At 41.3% G+C, this 19,712-nt stretch overlaps 1 protein-coding gene across 1 annotated transcript; it reads right to left on the bottom strand.

Moving 5' to 3' along the window:
* Nucleotides 1-542: 542 nt before the first annotated feature.
* LYSMD4 (LysM domain containing 4) lies at nt 543-18,624 on the bottom strand. Its single transcript, XM_061394238.1, has 3 exons — nt 18,546-18,624; nt 16,938-17,227; nt 543-14,340 (listed from the first exon to the last, which is right to left on the bottom strand). Exons 2-3 carry the CDS (start codon nt 17,217-17,219, stop codon nt 13,729-13,731), a joined length of 894 nt encoding a protein of 297 aa, XP_061250222.1. The 5' UTR covers nt 17,220-17,227; nt 18,546-18,624; the 3' UTR covers nt 543-13,728.
* Nucleotides 18,625-19,712: the final 1,088 nt, after the last annotated feature.

Below are 19,712 nucleotides of genomic sequence, written 5' to 3'. Positions count from 1 at the left end.
AACACATTTTTTCTCCCAAAGGCTTCAGAGTGCAAATAAAGTGAGTAAGGACTATTTGGTGGGATCTTTCAGGATCCTGGGGCTTCCCTGGTGGCACAGAGGTTACAGCATCTGCCTGCAAATGGCAACCCACTCCAGTATTCTTGCCTGGAGAATCCCATGGACAGAAAGAGCTTGGTGGGCTACAATCTGTAGGTTGCAAAGAGTAGGACACGACTGAGCAACTTCACTTTTCAGGATCCTGCACATGGATGCAGTTCAGATCAAAAGTGACTTTGTCCCCATACAGGTATGCCCCAGCACATTCCTTTATGGCACCTGCACAGCACTTTTCATACCTGAAATGACTGTGCTTGTTTACTGTCTATTGGGAAGATAAACTTTACCAGGGGAGGGACACTACCCACAGCTGTATCCCCAACAGAGCTAGGCATGTATTAACAGTTAGATTTTATGAATCAGTGAGGAAGTTTGTTTTAGTAAAAAGGAAGAGAAGAAAAAGACAACATTTGTTGGAAATTATAAATTTTTTCTACCAAAAATAATAATCAAATGTAAGGTTTATGACTTTCTTCTGATCAACAGCATAAGAAACATTGCAAATTTACTTAAAAGGATCCCTTTAAAACTATGTTCATGGAAGCAAGCCAAGTGGTGAATGAATGGATAAAAAAAATGTGGTGCATACATACAATGGAATATTACTCCACATGCTAAAACATGAAATTTGCAAGCAATATGCTAAGTGAGCCAGACACAAAAAGGCAAATATTGTATGACTTCACTTACATGGAATTGGGTACTACTACAGTAGTCAAATTTATAGATATGGAAAGTCAACCAGGGGCTAAGGAAAGGGGAGAAGGAGTTTTCTTTAATGGAGTTTCTGTTTAGGAAAATCAGAGTTGTGGTGATGATTGCACAACACTATGAGTGTACTTAATAGCATGGAATTGCACACTTAAAACAGTTAAAATGGTAAACTTTATGTTATATATATTTTACCATAATAAAAAAAAAACTGTGATGGGCAACCCAACTAAGAACTTAGACTTGATGAAAAGTGTTAAAGACCTGATATCACTAAGAGGGCAGCATAAGTCATTCCTGACTTCACTTCACCCTCACAAGAAGAACAACTAATAATTCATGGATGAGACACCTACTGAGAGAATTCAAGAACAGAGGGGTGAGACTGAAGCTCTGTAGAGACCAAGACAGACTGCATTAGAAGGGTAAGAGGAATAGCTACATGCTGTCTGCACGACTGGCCCACAGACAGGCACAGTATGAAGCCAAGATGTCTTCTCTGAGCCTATTGCTCCTCTAGCGGGAAAAAAGAGCCAAGGGTGGACATCCAGTCCCATCAGCATTGTGGGTTTCCCTTTGGGAGCCCCTACGCCATTCTCGTCCCATGGGGGTTGTGGGAATTCTGCAGGGCTTGACCTCTTGGAATCTGATTGTGACAGAGAAGTGGGGAAAGTCCTGCTACAACCAGCACTCAGATCTTGGCAGACCAAGCTGCCACCTGCAGTGCTCAAGTAATAGTCCCAACCAGCAACTTTGCTCGTCTAAAGAGCCTGGAAAATGGCACAGGCTAACCATCAGCATGGTCAGGTCTGCCCGATTCAGATCCTTAAAAGAAGAGCCTTGTCATCACTGGAGCCTGGTGAGTCACAGCCCAGTCCAATACTCAGGGTAGCTGCCGTCCCACCTGTCCAGAAAGGCTGGAAAGAACTCCTGGAGGCTGCATAGCCCAATTGTTTGAGCAGAGAGTAAAAGTAGCCAGAGCAAAGCCAGTGGCACCATTTTAAACTGGTTCAACCGGGAGAGATCACAAACAAAAGCCTTTTTGGGTCTGGAGAGCTCCCCAGCTCTACCCAGTCATGGAGCTACTTCATAGCCCCATCCACTGCTGAGTACAGCTCCTGGCCCCTTCCTGCAGAAAGCCTGGCCAGGAACACCTGCAAGGTTATTTGGAGCTACTCTCCAAATAAGTAAGCTAATTCATAGGCCCCTCTATCAACTGTCTAGTAAGCCTGACTAGAGAATTTAGGCAACCATGAAGCCTATTTTATAGTCTTGCAGGGAACCAAGGTACCATTGCAACCCAACTGTTCTCAGCCAGAAGCTCCACATGCCCCACCAGGCAGTGTCCTTATCCCAAAATAGACCTTAATAGTAAGCCTTACCTGCCCCAAAATGTTAGGGGCAGACAAGCCCAGAAACCCAAACTGAGCTGACTGATGGAGAACTATCTCTGCCAAATGATACATATAAAGTATGGAATAGAAGACCAGTTATTCAAATGTTCAGACACCCAGGTAAGGAATTTAAGTTCACACACACACACACACACACACACACACACACACAAACCAGGTAAAGGTGACACCACCAAAGGAAACTAATAAAGCTCAAGCTCAATAACTGACCCTAAAGAAATAAAGATTTATGCACTGTCAATATATTCAGAATAATTCTCTTAAGGAAGGTTAGTAAATCAGAAGAACACAAAGACAGACAAATAAACAAAATTAGAAAAAACAATGCATGAACAATACAAGAAGTTCCACAAAGAAAAAGAAACCAAAAACCCGAACTTAAATAGAAATACTGGAGTTGAAAAATACAATGACTGAATTGAAGAATTCAAGAGAGCTTCAAAAGCAAGCTCAACTATGCAGAGGAAAGAATAAATGATCTAGGAGACAAGACATTTGAAATTATCTATCAGAGAAGCAAAAACAAACAAAAAAGAGTGAAGAAGGGGGAAGAAAGTCTATAGGACTTATGAGACACAACCAGTGTGTATGTGTGTGTGTGAGAGTGTGCGTGTATCTATACCTGGAATTCCCATCAGCTGGGAATTCCAGGAGAAGAAGAGAAAGGTACAGAAAGTATATTTAAATAAACATGACTAAAAGTGTCAGAAATTTCAAGAGAGAAATGGACATCCAGATCAATGGGCCCAAAGGATCCCAAGAACTCAAATATGGTTACATCAAGACATGTAATTAAATGACAAAAGTTAAAAGCAAAGAAAGAAATTTGAAATTATCAAGAGAAAAGAGAGAATTTACAGACAAGGACACCCCCATAAGTGAATTTCTCAATAAAAACTTGTCAGGCCAGGAATGATACAGTCAGAATAGCAAAAGAAAAACCTTTCAGCCAAGAATTCTATACCCAGCTAAGCTGTTCTCCAGAAATAAAGGAGAGACAAGACTCTCCCAAACAAAAGCTGAGGGAGTTCATGACCACTAGACTTATCTTCGGAGAAGGAAATGGCAACCCACTCCAGTACTCTTGCCTGGAAAATCCCATGGGCAGAGAAGCCTGGTAGGCTGCAGTCCAGGGGGTTGTGAAGAGTCAGACATGACTGAGCGACTTTATTTTCACTTTTCACTTCCATGCATTGGAAAAGGAAATGGCAACCCACTCCAGTGTTCTTGCCTGGAGAATCCCAGGGACAGGGGAGCCTGGTGGACTGCTGTCTATGAGGTCGCACAGAGTCAGACATGACTGAAGTGACTTAGCAGCAGCAGCAGCAGACTTATCTTACAAGAAATGCTAAAGGAGTTCTCTGAGTGGAAATAAAAGGACACAAATTATCACCATAAAAACAGGAAAGTAGCATAAAACTCACTGGTAATAGTAAATATATAGTCAAAATTAGATTCTATAATATACATGTAATTCACTTACACCTCTAGTTTAAAAGTGAAAAAATAAATGTAGAAATAACCATATTACAATAATCCACTATTGGTTTACATAATATGAAAAAGTAACTTTAACATCAATAACCTAAAATGTCAGAGGCAGAAGTAAAAGAGTAAATTTCAAAAACCATATCAGTTTAAAAGTGTTATAATTTTAAGATATTTCATGCAAGCCTCATGAAAATCACGAGGGAAAAATCTATAGTAGTCACACAAAAGGTGCTTCCCAGATGGTGCAGTGGAAGGAACACACCTGCCCATCCAGAAGACACCAAAGATGCAGGATCGATCCCTGGGTCAGGAAGAGCCCCCGGAGTAGGAACTGGCAACCCATTCTAGTATTCTTGCCTGGAAAATTCCATGGACAGAGGAGCCTGGTGGGTTGCAGTCCAGGGGGTTGCAAAGAGTCAGACATGACTGAGTAACTGAGCATGCGCACGCACGCACGCACACACACACACACACACAGTCACAAAAGAACATGATACATAAGTCAAAGCAAATGATACCAAAAGACATCAAAACACACACACATACAAAAGACAGAAAGCAGGATAAGAAGCAAGGAAAAATAGGTGTACAAGACAGTCTGAAAATAATTTATGAAATTATTCAGTTCAGTTCAGTTTAGTCGCTCAGTCGTGTCCGACTCTTTGCGAACCCATGAATTGCAACACGCCAAGTCTCCCTGTCCATCACCAACTCCCAGAGTTCACTCAAACTCATGTCCATCGAGTCGGTGATGCCATCCAGCCATCTCATCCTCTGTCGTCCCCTTCTCCTCCTGCCCCCAATCCCTCCCAGCATCAGGGTCTTTTCCAATGAGTCAACTCTTTGCATGAGGTGGCCAAAATATTGGAATTTCAGCTTCAGCATCAGTCCTTCCAATGAACACCCAGGACTGATCTCCTTTAGAATGGACTGGTTGGATCTCCTTGCAGTCCAAGGGACTCTCAAGAGTCTTCTTCAACACCACAGTTCAAAAGCATCAATTCCTCAGCGCTCAGCTTTCTTCACAGTCCAACTCTTACTCATACTACAAACCTCCATTGGCTATTTTACATAAGGTAGTGTATATTCTTTCATGCTACTCTCTCCATTTATCTCACCCTCTCCTTCCTCCCTCCCCACCCATGTCCATAAATTTCTGTTCCCTATGTCTGCATCTCCACTGCTGCTCTGCAAATAGGTTCATCTATACCATCTTTCTAGATTCCATATATATGTGTATGTGTGTGTGTTAATATATGTTTCTTTCTAACTTACTTCACTCTGTATAATAGGCTCTAGGTTCATCCACCTCATTAGCACTGACTCAAATGTGTTCCTTTTTATGGCTGAGTAATATTCCATTGTATATATGTACCACAGGTTCTTTATCCATTAATCTGTCAATGAATATCTAGGTTGCTTCCATGTCCTAGGTATTATAAACAGTGCTGCAATGAACATTGGGGTACCTGTATCTTTTTCAGTTTTGGTTTCCTCAGGGTATATCCCTAGAACTGGTAATGCTGGGTCATATGGTAGTTTTATTCTTAGTTTTTAAAGGAATCTCCATACTGTCTTCCATAGTGGCTGTATCAATTCACATTCCCACAAGAAGTGAAAGATTTCTTTCTCTCCACACTCTCTCCAGCACTTGTTGTTTGTGGGTCTTTTGATGACGGTCATTCTGACCAGTGTGAGGCGGTATCTCATTGTAGTTTTGATTTCCATTTCTCTAATAATGAGTGATGTTGAGCATCTTTTTATGTTTTTATTAGCCATCTTAATGTCTTCTTTGCAGAAATGTCTTTTTAGGTCTTTTCCCCATTTTTTGATTGGGTTGTTTTTCTGGTATTGGATTGTATGAGTTCTTTGTATATTTTGGAAATTGAACTTTTGTCAGTTGTTTCATTTGCTATTATTTTCTCCTATTTTGAGTGATGTCTTTTCACCTTGTTTATAGTTTCCTTTGCTTTGCAAAAGATAAGTTTAACTAGATCCTACTTTTTTTGTTTTTATTTCCATTATTCTAGGAGGTGGGTCATAGAGGATCTTTCTATGATTATGTCATACCGTGTTCTGCCTATGTTTTCTTCTAAGAATTCTACGACTTGTGACCTTATAATTAGGTATTTAATCCATTTTTATTTCATCTTTGTGTATAGTGTTAGGAAGTGTTCTAATATCATTCTTTTACACAGTTCTCTCAGCAACATTTATTGAAGAGACATTTATTGAAGAGATCTTTTCCCCATTATATATTCTTGCCTTCTTTGTCAAAGATAAGCTGCCCATAGATGGGGTTATCACTAGGCTTTCTGTATTGTTCCATTCATCTGTATTTCTGCTTTTGTGCCAGTACCATACTGTCTTGATTACTGGAGCTTTGTAGTATAGTCTGAAACCAGGTAAGTTGATTCCTCCAGCTCCATTCTTCTTTCTCAAGATTGCTTTGGCTATTTGGGGTCTTTTGTGTTTCCATATGAATTGTGAAATTTTTTGTTCTAGTTCTTTGAAAAATGCCATTTAATGTGATGCTGCTGCTGCTGCTAAGTTGCTTCAGTCATGTCCGACTCTGTGTGACCCCATAGATGGCAGCCTACCAGGCTCCCCTGTCCCTGGGATTCTCCAGGCAAGAACACTGGAATGGGTTGCCATTTCCTTCTCCAATGCATGAAAGTGAAAAGTGATAGGGACTGCATTAAATCTATAGACTGCATGTGGTAGTATACTCATTTTCACAATATTGATTCTTACAACCCAGAGTCATGTAATATCTATTTATGTCATCTTTGATTTCTTTCATCAGTGTCTTATAGTTTTCTGTACACAGCTCTTTTTGTCTCCTTCAGTTCATTAGTGACCCCATGGACTGCAGCACGCCAGGCCTCCCTGTCCATCACCAACTCCCAAGCTAAACTCATGTCCATCGAATCAGTGATGCCATCCAACCATCTCATCCTCTGTCATCTGCTTCTCCTCCTGCTTTCAGTCTTTCCCAGCATCAGAGTCTTTTCTAATGAGTCAGTTCTTCAAATCAGGTGGCCAAACTATTGGAGTTTCAGCTTCAGCATCAGTCCTTCCAATGACTATTCAGGACTGATTTCCTTTAGGATTGACTGGTTTGATCTCCTTGAGGTCCAAGGGACTCTCAAGAGTCTTCTCCAACACCACAGTTCAAAAGCATCAATTCTTTGGTGCTCAGCTTTCTTTATAGTCCAACTCTCACATTCATACATGACTACTGGTAAAACCATAGCTTTGACTAGATGGACTTTGGTCAGCAAAGTAACGTCTCTGTTTTTTAACATGCTGTCTAGGTTGGTCATAGCTTTTCTTCCAAAGAGCAGACATCTTTTAATTTCATGGCTGCAGTCACCATCTGCAGTGATTTTGGAGCCCCCCCAAATAAAGTCTGTCACTGTTTACATTGTTTCCCCATCTATTTGCCATGAAGTGATGGGACAAGATGCCATCTTAGTTTTCTGAATGTTGAGTTTTAAGCCAACTTTTTCACTCTCCTCTTTCACTATCCTCGAGACTCTTTAGTTCTTCTTCACTTTCTGCCATAAGGGTGGTGTCATCTGTGTATCTGAGGTTGATATTTCTCCTGGCAATCTTGATTCCAGCTTGTGCTTCATCCAGCCCAGCATTTTGCATAAGTTAAATAAGCAGGGTGACAATATACAGCCTTGATGTACTCCTTTCCCGATTTGGAACCAGTCTGTTGTTCTATGCCCAGTTCTAACTGTTGCTTCCTAACCCACATATAGGTTTCTCAGGAGGCAGGTCAGGTGATCTGGTTACCATCTCTTACAGAATTTTCCAGTTTGTTGTGATCTACACAGTCAAAGGCTTTGGCGTAGTTAATAAAGCAGAAATAGATATTTTTCTGGAATGCTCTTGCTGTTTCAATGACCCAACAGATGTTGGCAATTTTATTTCTGGTTTCTCTGCCTATTCTAAATCCAGCTTGAACATCTGGAAGTTCACAGTTTACATACTGTTGAAGACTGACTTGGAGAATTTTGCGCATTACTTTGCTAGCATATGAGATGAGTGCAACTGTGTGGTAGTTTGAACATTCTTTGGGATTGGAATGAAAACTGACCTTTTCTGGTCCTGTGGCCACTGCTGAGTTTTCCAGATATGCTGGCATATTGAGTGCAGCACTTTAACAGCATCATCTTTTAGGGTTTGAAATAGCTCAACTGGAATTCCATCACCTCCACTAGCTTTGTTTGTGGTGGTGTTTCCTAAGGTCCACTTGACTTCAGACTCCAGGGTGTCTGGCTCTAGGTGACTGATCACACCATCGTGATTATCTGGGTCATGAAGATCTTTTTTGTATAGTTCTTCTTTGTATTCTTGCCACCTCTTCTTAATATCTTCTGCTTCTGTTAGGTCCATACCATTTCTGTCCTTTATTGTGCCCATCTTTGCATGAAATATTCCCTTGGTATCTCTAATTTTCTTGAAAAGATCTCTAGTCTTTCCCATTCTATTGTTTCCCTCTATTTCCTTGCATTGATCACTGAGGAAGGCTTTCTGATTTCTCCTTGCTATTCTTTGGAACTCTGCATTCAAATGGGTATATCTTTCCTTTTCTCCTTTGCCTTTCACTTCTCTTCTTTTCTCAGCTATTTGTAAGGCCTCCTCAGATAACCATTTTGCCTTTTTGCAGTTCTTCTTGAGGATGGTCTTGATCCCTGCCTCCTGTACAATGTCACGAACCTCTGTCCATAGTTCTTCAGGTGCTCTATCAGATCTAATCCCTTATCTATTTGTCACTTCCACTGTATAACCATAAGGGATTGATATAGGTCATACCTGAATGGACTAGTGGTTTTCCCTACTTCTTCAATTTAAGTCTGAATTTGGCAATAAGGAGTTCATGATCTGAGACACAGTCAGCTCCTGGTCTTGTTTTTGCTGACTGTACAGAGCTTCTCCATCTTTGGCTGTGAAGAATATAATCAATCTGATTTCAGTATTGACCATCTGGTGATGTCCATGTGTAGAGTCGTCTCTGGTGTTGTTGGAAGAGGGTGTTTACTATGACCAGTGCATTCGCTTGGCAAAACTCTTTGCCCTGCTTCATTTTGTATTCCAAGGCCAAATTTGCCTGTTACTCCAGTATCTCTTGACTTCCTACTTTTGCATTCCAGTCCCCTATGATGAAAAGGACATCGTTTTAGGGTGTTAGTCCTAGGTTTTGCATGTCTTCATAAAACTGTTCAACTTGCTCTTCAGCATTACTGCTTGGGCATAGACTTGGATTACTATGATATTGAATGGTTTGCCTTGGAAATGAACAGAGATCATCCTGTCGTTTTTGAGACTGCAAACAAGAACTGCATTTCAGACTCTTTTTGACTATGAGGGCTACCCCATTTCTTCAAAGGGATTCTTGCCCACAGTAGTAGATATAATGGTCAACTGAGTTAATTTGCCCATTCCAGTCCATTTTAATTCACTGATTCCTAAAATGTCCATTTTCACGTTTGCCATCTCCTGTTTGACCACTTCCAATTTACCTTGATTGATGGACCTAACATTCCAGGTTCCTATGCGATATTGTTCTTTACAGCATCTTTACATGTCTCCTTAGATAAGTTTATCCCTAGATATTCTATTCTTTTTGTTGCAATAGTAAGTAGGATTGATTCCTTAATTTCTCTGATTTTTCATTTTTAGTGTATAGGAATGCAAGTGATTTCTGTGTATTGATTTTGTATCCTGCAATGCTACTAAATTCACCGATTAGCTCTATAATTTTCTGACAGTATCTTTAGGGTTTTCTATGTACAGTATCTGTAAACAGTCATCTATTTGAATCTGTCATCTGCAAATAGTGAGAGTTTTACTTCTTTCTTTCCAATCTGGATTCCATTTATTCTTTTTCTTCTCAGACTGCCATAGTTAGGATTTCCAAAATTATGTTGAGTAATAATGGTGAGAGTGGGCACCCTTGTCTTGTTCCTGATTTCAGAGGGAATGCTTTCAGGTTTTCACTATTTAGAATAAGGTTTGCTGTGTTTGTTGTATATGACCTTTATTATGTTAAGGTAGGTTCCTTCTGTACCCATTTTTTGAGGAGTTTTTTTAATCATAAATGGGGTTGAATTGTGTCAAAAGCTTTTTCTGCATCTATTGAGATTATCATATGGTTAGCTTTAAATTTGTTAACATGGTGTATCACATTGATTGATTTGCATATATGGAAGAATTATTGCATTCCTGGAACAAATCTGACTTGATCATGGTATATGATCTTTTTAAAGAGAGACAGATAAGTTTCTTGACACAAACCAAAATGAAAACACAATGTATCAAAATGTATGTGTTGCAGAGAAAGCAGATCTAAGAGGAAAACACACAGCAATAGACACCTACATTAAGAAATAATTCAAATAAACCACCTAACTTTACACCTCAAAGAACTACAGAAAGAAGAATAAATTAAGTTCAAAGTTAGTTGAAGAAAGGAAAGAAAGATTAGAGGAGATAAAATGAAATAGAGACTAAAAAGATAAGAAACTAAAAACTGGATCTTCGAAAAGATAAACAAAATTAGACAAATCTTTGGCTAGACTAACCAAGGAAAAAAGAAAGGACCCAAATCAAAAAAATTACAAATGAAAAAATACATTACAACTGATTCAAAGATTTACAAAGACTCCATGGAGCTACTATGAACAACTATATGCTAACAAACTGGACAATCTAGAAGAAATGGAAAAATTCTTAGAAACATACAACCTATAAAGGCTGAATCAGAAAGAAATAGAAAATCTGCAGACCAACTACAAGTGAGGAGACTGAATTAGTAATAAAAAATCTTCCAACAGAGAAAAGGCCACAGCCAGACGGCTTCACTGGTGAATTTTACCAAACAGTTAAAGGAGAATTAATGCCAATCCTACTGATAGTATTCTCAAAAATCAAAGCGGGAAAACTCCCAAATTTATTTTACATGGCCAGCATTATCTATTCTAAAAAAGTTACTATAAGAAAAAAAACTTATATGTCAGTATTCCTGATGCAAAAATTCTCAATAAAATATCAGCATTCTAAATTCAATAGTACATTAAAAGGATCATTTACTATGATTAACTGTGATTTATTCCACAGATGCAGAGATGTTCCAACATTTGCAAATAAATCAGTGTGATACACCTCATTAACAAAATGGATAAAAATCATGATCATCTCAAAAGATGCTGAAAAAGAATCTGACAAAATAAAATATCTGTTCCTGATTTAAAAAAAATAACTCTTAACAAATTAGGTATAGAAACAACATATCTCAACATAACAAAGACCATAAATATGACAAGTCCACAGCTAATATCATGATCAATGGTGAAAGGCTGAAAGTTTTTCCCATAAGATCAGGAACAAGACAAGGGTGTCCACTCTCAAAACTTCTATTCAATATAGTTCTGGAAGTCCTACCCAGAGCAATCAGAAGTGGAATCAAGAAAAAAAAAAAAAGTACCAGAAGTAAAAAAGAAGAAATAAAAATGTCAACATTTGCAGTTGACATATTACATATTCCAAATCCTAAAGCCTCTACCAAAAAAAAGTTAGATTTAATTAACAAATTCAGTGAAGTTCCAGGATACAAAAGAAACAATAGTGTTTCTATATGCTAACAATGAGTTATCTGAAAAAGAAATAAAATGATGCCACTTAAAAGCATCAAAAACAATGAAATACTTATGAATAAATTTAACCAAAGACATGAAATATCTCTACACTGAAAACTACAAGATATAGATGAAAGAAAATGAAGGAGATACAAATAAAGGAAAAACTATCCTGTGCTCATGGATTGAAGATTTAACATTATTTAAAGCTATCTATAGATTCAACGGTCTCTTATCAAGATTTCAATGGCACTTTTCACAGAATTAGAGAAAAACTATACAGTACCAAAAATTATACAGAGCCACAAAAGACTCTGAAGAACCAAAGCAATCCTGAGAAAGAAGTACAAAGTAGGCAGCATCACATTTTCTGATTACAAGCTATGTAGCAATAGTTATCAAAACAGTATGGTAATGACATTAAAACCACACACCAATGGAACAGAATCAAGAGCCCAGAAATAAACCCATTCATATAGAGTCAAGCAATATTTCACAAGGGAGCCAAGAATAATCAATGGAGGAAAAAACAGTCTTTTTGACAGCAGGGCTGGGGAAATTGAATATTCACATGCAAAGAATGAAAGTAGATGCCTATCTTACACCACTCACAAAAATTAACTTGAAATCAATTAAAGACTTGACTCAAAGACTAGAAACCATAAAACTACTAGAAAATAACAGTCAGTAAGCTCCATGACATCAGTGTTTGCAATTTTTTTTGGATATGACACTTAAAGCACAAACAAGATAAAAAAATAAATAAATGGGACTACATCAAAGTAAAAAGCTTCTGCACAGCAAAAGAAAGCATTAAAAAAATAAAAAGATAACCTATGGAATGGGAGAAAAATATTTGTAAACCATGTATCTGATAAGGGGTTAATATCTAAAATGTATAAAGAACTTGTAACTCAACAGCAAAAAAAAAAAAAAAAAAAAAAAATTAATTTATAATGGCAAAGAACCTGAATAGACATTTCTCCAATGAAGAGAGATATTGGTGAGATTACAGATTGGTATAGCCACTATGGAAAACAAACAGACGTTCCTCAAAAATTAAAAAATGGAACTACAACATGATCCAGCAATTCCACTTCTGGGAATATATCTGAAGAAAATAAAAACACTACGTCAAAGAGGTATCTGCACAAAGTAAGAAACCCCACAGGAGAAGGCGCCACCTGCCCCTTGGCCCTGTGTTAAGAGGAACAGAGGCACTCACTGAAGGGTGGGGACCCTTCCTACCTCTTCCTGACCCCCAGAAGTGGTTGGCAGAAGCCTGTTCTAGAGTAAAGGACACTCCTATCTAGCTAGAGATGGAGGGCAGGTGGAATGACCTGTTCATCACAGAGAAAGGGAATTAGGAATTTCAGGTGATGGGACAGTTCCCTCTCTGCACAGTACTTCTGGTCTTCCTTGTCCTTCCAAACTGAAATTCTGAAACCTTTTTTTCTTTTGAGCACATGTCACATGTTGGGACCTGGGTGATAAGGCACTCATGTTTCTCCCTTACCTACTCCACTCGACACAGATCAGAAAGAGCTCCTTCCAAGGATGCCCACTTGGGGAATCCAGTTAGCAATCACTATGGAAAAGGTCCTCAGGTGAAACTGGGCCACGGCCTTCAAATGTTCCGGCCAGGAAGTGCCGGCTGCGCAGGAAGAGCTTAAAATGTGCCTGTGTGTCAGATTAAGGAGCTCTAAAATTATGAGGAACAGAACTGCTACTTACTCAATACTACAGCAGTTTAGATTTAGGGCTTTCAAAATTCTAGATATGACATAAAAAAGCTATCTGGGTGTAAATGTGAAGCAGGGCTTGTTACAACTCTAATGTATCACGCCCTGAAACAGGGTGACATCTCATTATTGCATACCGTTTTTGCTGGGGAGATATACAAAACATCATTTTTCAGAGCCAGTCATCCCTCCACAATAGGCAGGGGACAAAGCAACACACAGACAAACAAAGCTGACACCAGGGTCTCCCATACGCAGGTCCGTCTGCCAAGGCCATTCATCTCCCTCCAAGCATGTCCAACTTGAGGGCCTACAGTGCTATTGTGAAGACACACGAGTCCAGTCCACTAAATGCCTTCAAGGAGCAGCATTTGCCATGTGCAAACGTCTCTCCTGTCGCTCTTCTCTGGATGTAAAAGAGGCTGAGAATGCTGATGTTTTGGCTCCCACAGGCTTGGATGAGTCCACTCCCCATGATGAATGTGACTGAGAACGTGATGGTGACTTCTGAAATCTGTCCATATGTCACAGAAAAAAAAAAAAAAAGCAGCATGCTAAGATATGGCCAACATTAGCAGAAGCCCAAGTGCTATAGCTGGCCTGATTCCTTAGAAACAAGAGCTAGATCCCCCCGTGGGTGGTCTGACTGAACTGGCTGTCTGAAGAGGGGATGGTTGGCATTGGAATTGCTAATCTGGGGGCTTGCCCTGGAACTGCATTCCCTGCCATGGAGCCATTAGGGATAGCAGTTGTATTCAAGATACTAGGGGTCTCACTAGTAGCTTGTATTTTAAAATAGACCAAATAAAACACTGGTAAAACAACTCCAATTAGAAGCATGATAAAAACAGCATTCCACCACTGAATTCCACAGTCTGCACCATTTGTTGGTATCTTCGGAGGAGCAGGAAGCAGTGGCTGACTGGAGGTCTCTATGGAGTAACTTTCACTCAAAAAGATTTCTGACTGAACTGCATGTTCAATATTCTGATCAATGCCCTTAAAGAAATCCGTCAGTGAGCTAGATGAGGCACTAGCATTGACAGCTGCTCTGTCTGGGTCTGGCTGCTCCTCGAAGGTCACTCTGGTCTCTGAGGATGAGTTCAGGAGGGGTCTAAGTTCTTTGTGGGTCTCTGTTAGGATGCCGTGGTTTTTCACTGGAATCTTAATAGATTTTAAAGCATATAAGTCTTGTTCTCTGATGAAGTTGTTGACTTTCTTGATATCTGCGACCTAGGGAAGCCATGAAGACAAACATCACAAAATATGTAAAGCTGTTTAAAACTAATATCCAAAAAGTGGCACTTAACCTTCCTGGGTGATGGTCCACACTCATATCACCTAAGAATCTGACAAACACTCGAAAACTGTTTAACTATACACATAATTGAGTTCAGGCTGAATAATTGTTTTTGGCTTTAACTCGGCCTTAATGTACAGCTTAGTCATCAAGTTTTTGTATAGACTGACAAATTGGAGCAACTCAAGATCAGTTTTGGAAAAGAATTTATTTGTTTAAAGTGTGCCTTCAATAAAAAGCCTTAAGGTGAAACAGTTCATGGTAAAAGAAGGCTGTAGCCCTTTCTGCAGTTAACTTTTTAGGCAACAGTGCCCCTGTCTGGCTGACTTCTCTCCTGCATCAGAATTTAATTTAGTAGCTGCAGTAGATATCAGCATTCAGCAAACACAAAGCCTTAGCCAGCTCTACCGACACTAGGATCTAGTTCATCTGTAACAACTTCTTAAAAGGTGTGCTCTCATGATTCTACTACGTTTTCCTTTCCAGATGTACTATATGGCCTATAAACTTACTTTTAAAATAAAAGCAATCGAGTTAATTCAGTTTGAGGCTTTCAGAACACTTTTTATAACTAGAAACATGCACAGAGAATGCATCAAGTTGGAAACTACAGACTGACACCTTCCATTTCAATATTATGACTTGAGAAAGGAACACAACCTGAATTTTAAAGACTCACAACAAAGTTTATGACAAAGTCATAACAAACTCCCCTCATACTCAAACTTTAAGATTTAAAAAGTAGGGGGAAATGTAAGTCAAAGACAAATCCTCCCTCAAGTGATTGTTTGAAAACTTACCAAAAGCATCAGAGATAGATTCTAAGGTTTTAACTCCTAAGTCCATTTAAACTAGAATGTAAATAACAGTCAACAGACTTCATTCAAATCGACCATCTTCATTATTTTAATTATTTAGCAATTGCTTTTACCATTTAATTGTATTGGTGTATATCTTGTAACTTAAGGTACTTGAGATATTTTTGTCTTTGATCCTAATAAGCTAACATCAAACTTATTTACTTCAAATAGGAAACCTGATCACTTATTAGATAAATTACATAGTTCTTTTGGATTTGTTAAACATCAGCATTCCAAGAAGCCCACTGTGTCTATTCAGGTCTTTGTAGGAAAGGATTCAATTTTCAGCCCTTGCTCTATAAACTATTTAGTATGCCTACAGAAGCTGATTATTAGGATCAAATAAAAATCTCAGTACAATTTAGAGACCATTATGAGTCCCAGGGGGCTTTCCAGGTTGCTCAGTGGTAAAGAATCCGCCTGCCAATGCAGGAGATGCAGGTTTGATCCCTGGGTCAGGAAGATCCCTGGAGTAGAAAATGGCAACCCACTCCAGTATTCTTGCCGGGAGAATCCCATGGACAGGGGAGGCTAGATGGCGACAGTCCATGGGGTCACAAAGAATTGGACATGACTTAGCAACTGAGCAGGCTTACATGAGTCTCTGGAGACCAGTTTAATACCGTGGGAAACAACAGTCCCGCACAACATGTTGAGTCATTTGATCCCTGTTAGGAGAAGGCAATGGCACCCAACTCCAGTACTCTTGCCTGGAAAATCCCATGGACGGAGGAGCCTGGTAGGCTGCAGTCCATGGGGTCGCTCAGAGTCAGACACGACTGAGCAACTTCACTTTCACTTTTCACTTTCATGCATTGGAGAAGGAAATGGCAACCCACTCCAGTGTTCTTGCCTGGAGAATCCCAAGGACGGGGGAGCCTGGTGGGCTGCCATCTATGGGGTCACACAGAGTCGGACACGACTGAAGTGACTTAGCATAGCATAGATAAATGAGAGACCCTTCAAGGATAAAAGGATTTTTTAAACAAGTAGCTTATATAGCCTTGGAGAGAGCCATAGAAAATAGTAGCATAGTGCTAGCAAAACGAAATAGTTTGAATCTAGGAGAAAATGCAACAATTCAATAAATACTCTCCTACTTACTTTGCCATTGTTAATCACTCTGAACGCTAAAAACATAATTAAAGAGAGAAACAGGGTTATATAGATACACAGCATACAAAGGATAGATCATGCAGTTCTGAAAGAAAGAAGGCAAAAATTTACCAAATAAGCTACAATTAGCAAGAAAGGTTTAAAAACAGAAAAGTAGCAAAAAAAAAAAAAAAAAAGTACACCGAAGAAATCTTGGATAAACTCTGCCTGGCATCTCTGGCCCCATTATGCATTAAATAAAATGTGTTCAAAAGAAAAAAAGGTTTCAGAATTTCAGTTTGGAAGGACAAGGAAGACCAGAAGTACTGTGCAGAGAGGGAACTGTCCCATCACCTGAAATTCCTAATTCCCTTTCTCTGTGATAAACAGGTCATTCCACCTGCCCTCCATCTCTAGCTAGATAGGAGTGTCCTTTACTCTCAAACAGGCTTCTCCCAACCACTTCTGGGGATCCAGAAGAGGTAGGAAGGGTCCCCACCCTTCAGTGAGTGCCTCTGTTCCTCTTAACACAGGGCCAAGGGGCAGGTGGCGCCTTCTCTTGTGGGGTTTCTTACTTTGCAGCCATACTGAAGAGCAAGCTTGTTGAGGCTGTCCCCCTGGGTCAGCTCCCGCTGCAGCAGCACCACATCCCCTGCTCCTGGCCGGTGAGGGTGGTGGGCACCCTTCTTCTGGCCCTCCTTGCCCCGGGGCCGCAGGGCCACTCGGTGGGACTCTTCCTCAGAGGAGTCCTCGGAGTCCTCAACACCATTTTCAAACATGTAAACGTGGCTGGTCGGAGTCCTACAGACCACAGCTGGGCTTTGGAAGGTCTTGGTTATCACCTCCTTCTGCCTCATTTCCTTAACTGAAAACCAAACCCCAAGGTTAATTCCACACAAGGCATATTCATTCCTCTGGGACTACAATGAAGATAAATGTCTTCTTCTTGTTAGAGATGACTTCTTTCCCTAAAATAAATACTCAACACATACTCATGACATGTGTTGAGTATTTTGTGCACAAAAAATACCAAAATGTATTTATTCTGGCTGAGATGAAGGGAGAGATAGGCAAATAATTTTTTTCCTAATTACATATTTTTGAGCAAAAAACAAGAATCCCCTTTCTTCTCCCTTTATTCCTCATCCATTGCTATGTCTCCCCAGAACCCAGAGATGTACAGAAATAACTTCTCTTTTTGGTCCTGGAGTAATAAAGCACCAGCTGGGATCACTGACGAGAGGTAAGGACTGCTCTCAACTTCCTTCCTTGCACTAAGACTCTTAAACTCAGAACCTTTTACAAAAAAATTATTGCTCAATTCTTCAAGCATTCCAAAGTAGTTTTACTTAAGGTCAAGACTAAGAACATTTGCTTAGAAGAATTATGAGACTAAATACTGTGATCTTGAAACGGCTTGCATTATGTAACAAGTGAGGCAAGTTAAGGGGAAGATTTCTGTCAAACTAAGGAATTCGTTCGGTTTCTCACAGCTCCCTTGGCCTTCAGAACCCTCCCAAGTCTGGTTTTTATTTTCACTTCCAGACAAGTGCAGAAGCCACAATGCAGCCTTTTCTCTCTCCAAGTGGCTCCAATGAACTTTCAAAATGAAATATCAAAACCGGGAACGACAGCCTGAAACAATTGGCACTGGGTTTCTTGGGAGCCAGAAGGGGTGCGGGCCCCTAGGAACAGCGGGGCCACGGAGCGACCCCTCCCTGGCCCCAGCCCCCACCCCGCACCCTGGAGCCCCCGCCGGCTCTCGGGGAAGGAGGTAAGAGGCGGCTCTCCGGATGTCCGAGGGTCACCCGCGGCGGCCGGGGCTCGAGCGGACGTTCCCGTCGGAGCTCAGCGCCTGCAAGAAGCCCCGGGGCCTCCATTCCCCTCGGAGCTCCTTCCGCGAAAGGAAGGGGGACCCCCAAACAGGAGCTGTCTAAGAAAAAGCCGGGAGCAGACCGTCCTCTGCTCAGACCGGCGGAGTCCCAACGTTCCACAGAGGCACGACCTCCGACCTCCACCTCAGAAACCTCCGGCCAGCCCTCGACAGTCTGGGTCGCGGCACCTCCAGCTGCAGGAGGGTGACCTCAGAGTCTCAGGAGTGGCGGCTGGCTACCCAGACTACAAGCGGGACAATGCCACTGCCCCGAAATAGGACCGTGGCCCCCCTCCAGCAGGCCCGGTACCTCAGCATCCGGGATCCCCGAGACCCGCCGCCGCCGCGCCTGCCGATTGGCTGCGGAAATCAGCTGGTGTCTGGGGGCGGGAACGGCGAGGTAGCCAATGAAATCAGTGATGGGCGGCTCCGGCGGTGCGGAGAGGTCGGCGCCGGACCTGCGAATCCCAGGGGCGGGGCCGATGCCGGCGGCGGGGCGGGGCCCAGGTGGAGCCCCTGGACCGAACCTCGCCACACCCGCCTGACAGTGGATGCCGCTCTCCCTGGCCCGTCCTGTCTTCTGTCTCTCCCAGCTCTCCGCTGAGCCTCCGCGCTCTCACCCCCTGTCTGTCTGTGATATGTAACGACAGCTCAGGTACCTAGTAGAGGGTAGCTGAGGCCTCCGGCCAAGAAGGAGCCCCAGGGGATCTGCGTGGGAGGGTGAGGGGATCTCCGCAGCCTGGGGCTTCTCTGGTCTGAACACAGGAGTTTGCTCCGCCGCGCCCCGCCCAAAAGGATAAAAAAGAAAAGTCCACCGGTGTAACACGGCGAACCGCGCAAACAATGACTAAAGAAACATAATTTATCAAGTGTCACATGGCGGAGGGCTTTCTCCATGATACAGTGAATGTTGGCAATTTGATCTCTGGTTCTTCTGCCTTTTCTAAATCCAGCCTGAACATCTGGAAGTTCATGGTTCATGTACTGTTGAAGCCTGGCTTGGAGAATTTTGAGCATTACTTTGCTAGCATGTGAGATGAGTGAAATTGTGCAGTAGTTTGAACATTCTTTGTCATTGCCTTACTTTGGGATTGGAACGAAAACTGACCTTTTCCAATCTTGTGGCCACTGCTGAGTTTTCCAAATTTGCTGACATATTGAATGCAGCATTTTAACAGCATCATCTTTTAGGATTTGAAATAGCTCATCTGGAATTCCATCACCTCCACCAACTTAGTTCATAGTTTATGCTTCCTAAGGGAGACTCGCCCAAAGGTGCACAGTAGGTTAGCAGTAGCTTTGAGGCACTATGGAAAATGCACGGAGACCTACACCAGTTCTGCATTTACCAGCTGTGTAACTGTGATCTTTCTGTAAGCTTTTTGGGCCTTGGTCCCCTCTTTCCTGATAGCTCAGTTGGTAAAGAATTCGCCTGCAATGCAGGAGACCCTTGTTTAATTCCTGGGTTGGGAAGATC

This window comes from Bos javanicus, chromosome 21 (assembly GCF_032452875.1).
Source record: "Bos javanicus breed banteng chromosome 21, ARS-OSU_banteng_1.0, whole genome shotgun sequence".
NCBI classification, from domain to species: Eukaryota; Metazoa; Chordata; class Mammalia; order Artiodactyla; family Bovidae; genus Bos; species Bos javanicus.
This window is presented reverse-complemented; position numbering and strand designations above follow the sequence as displayed.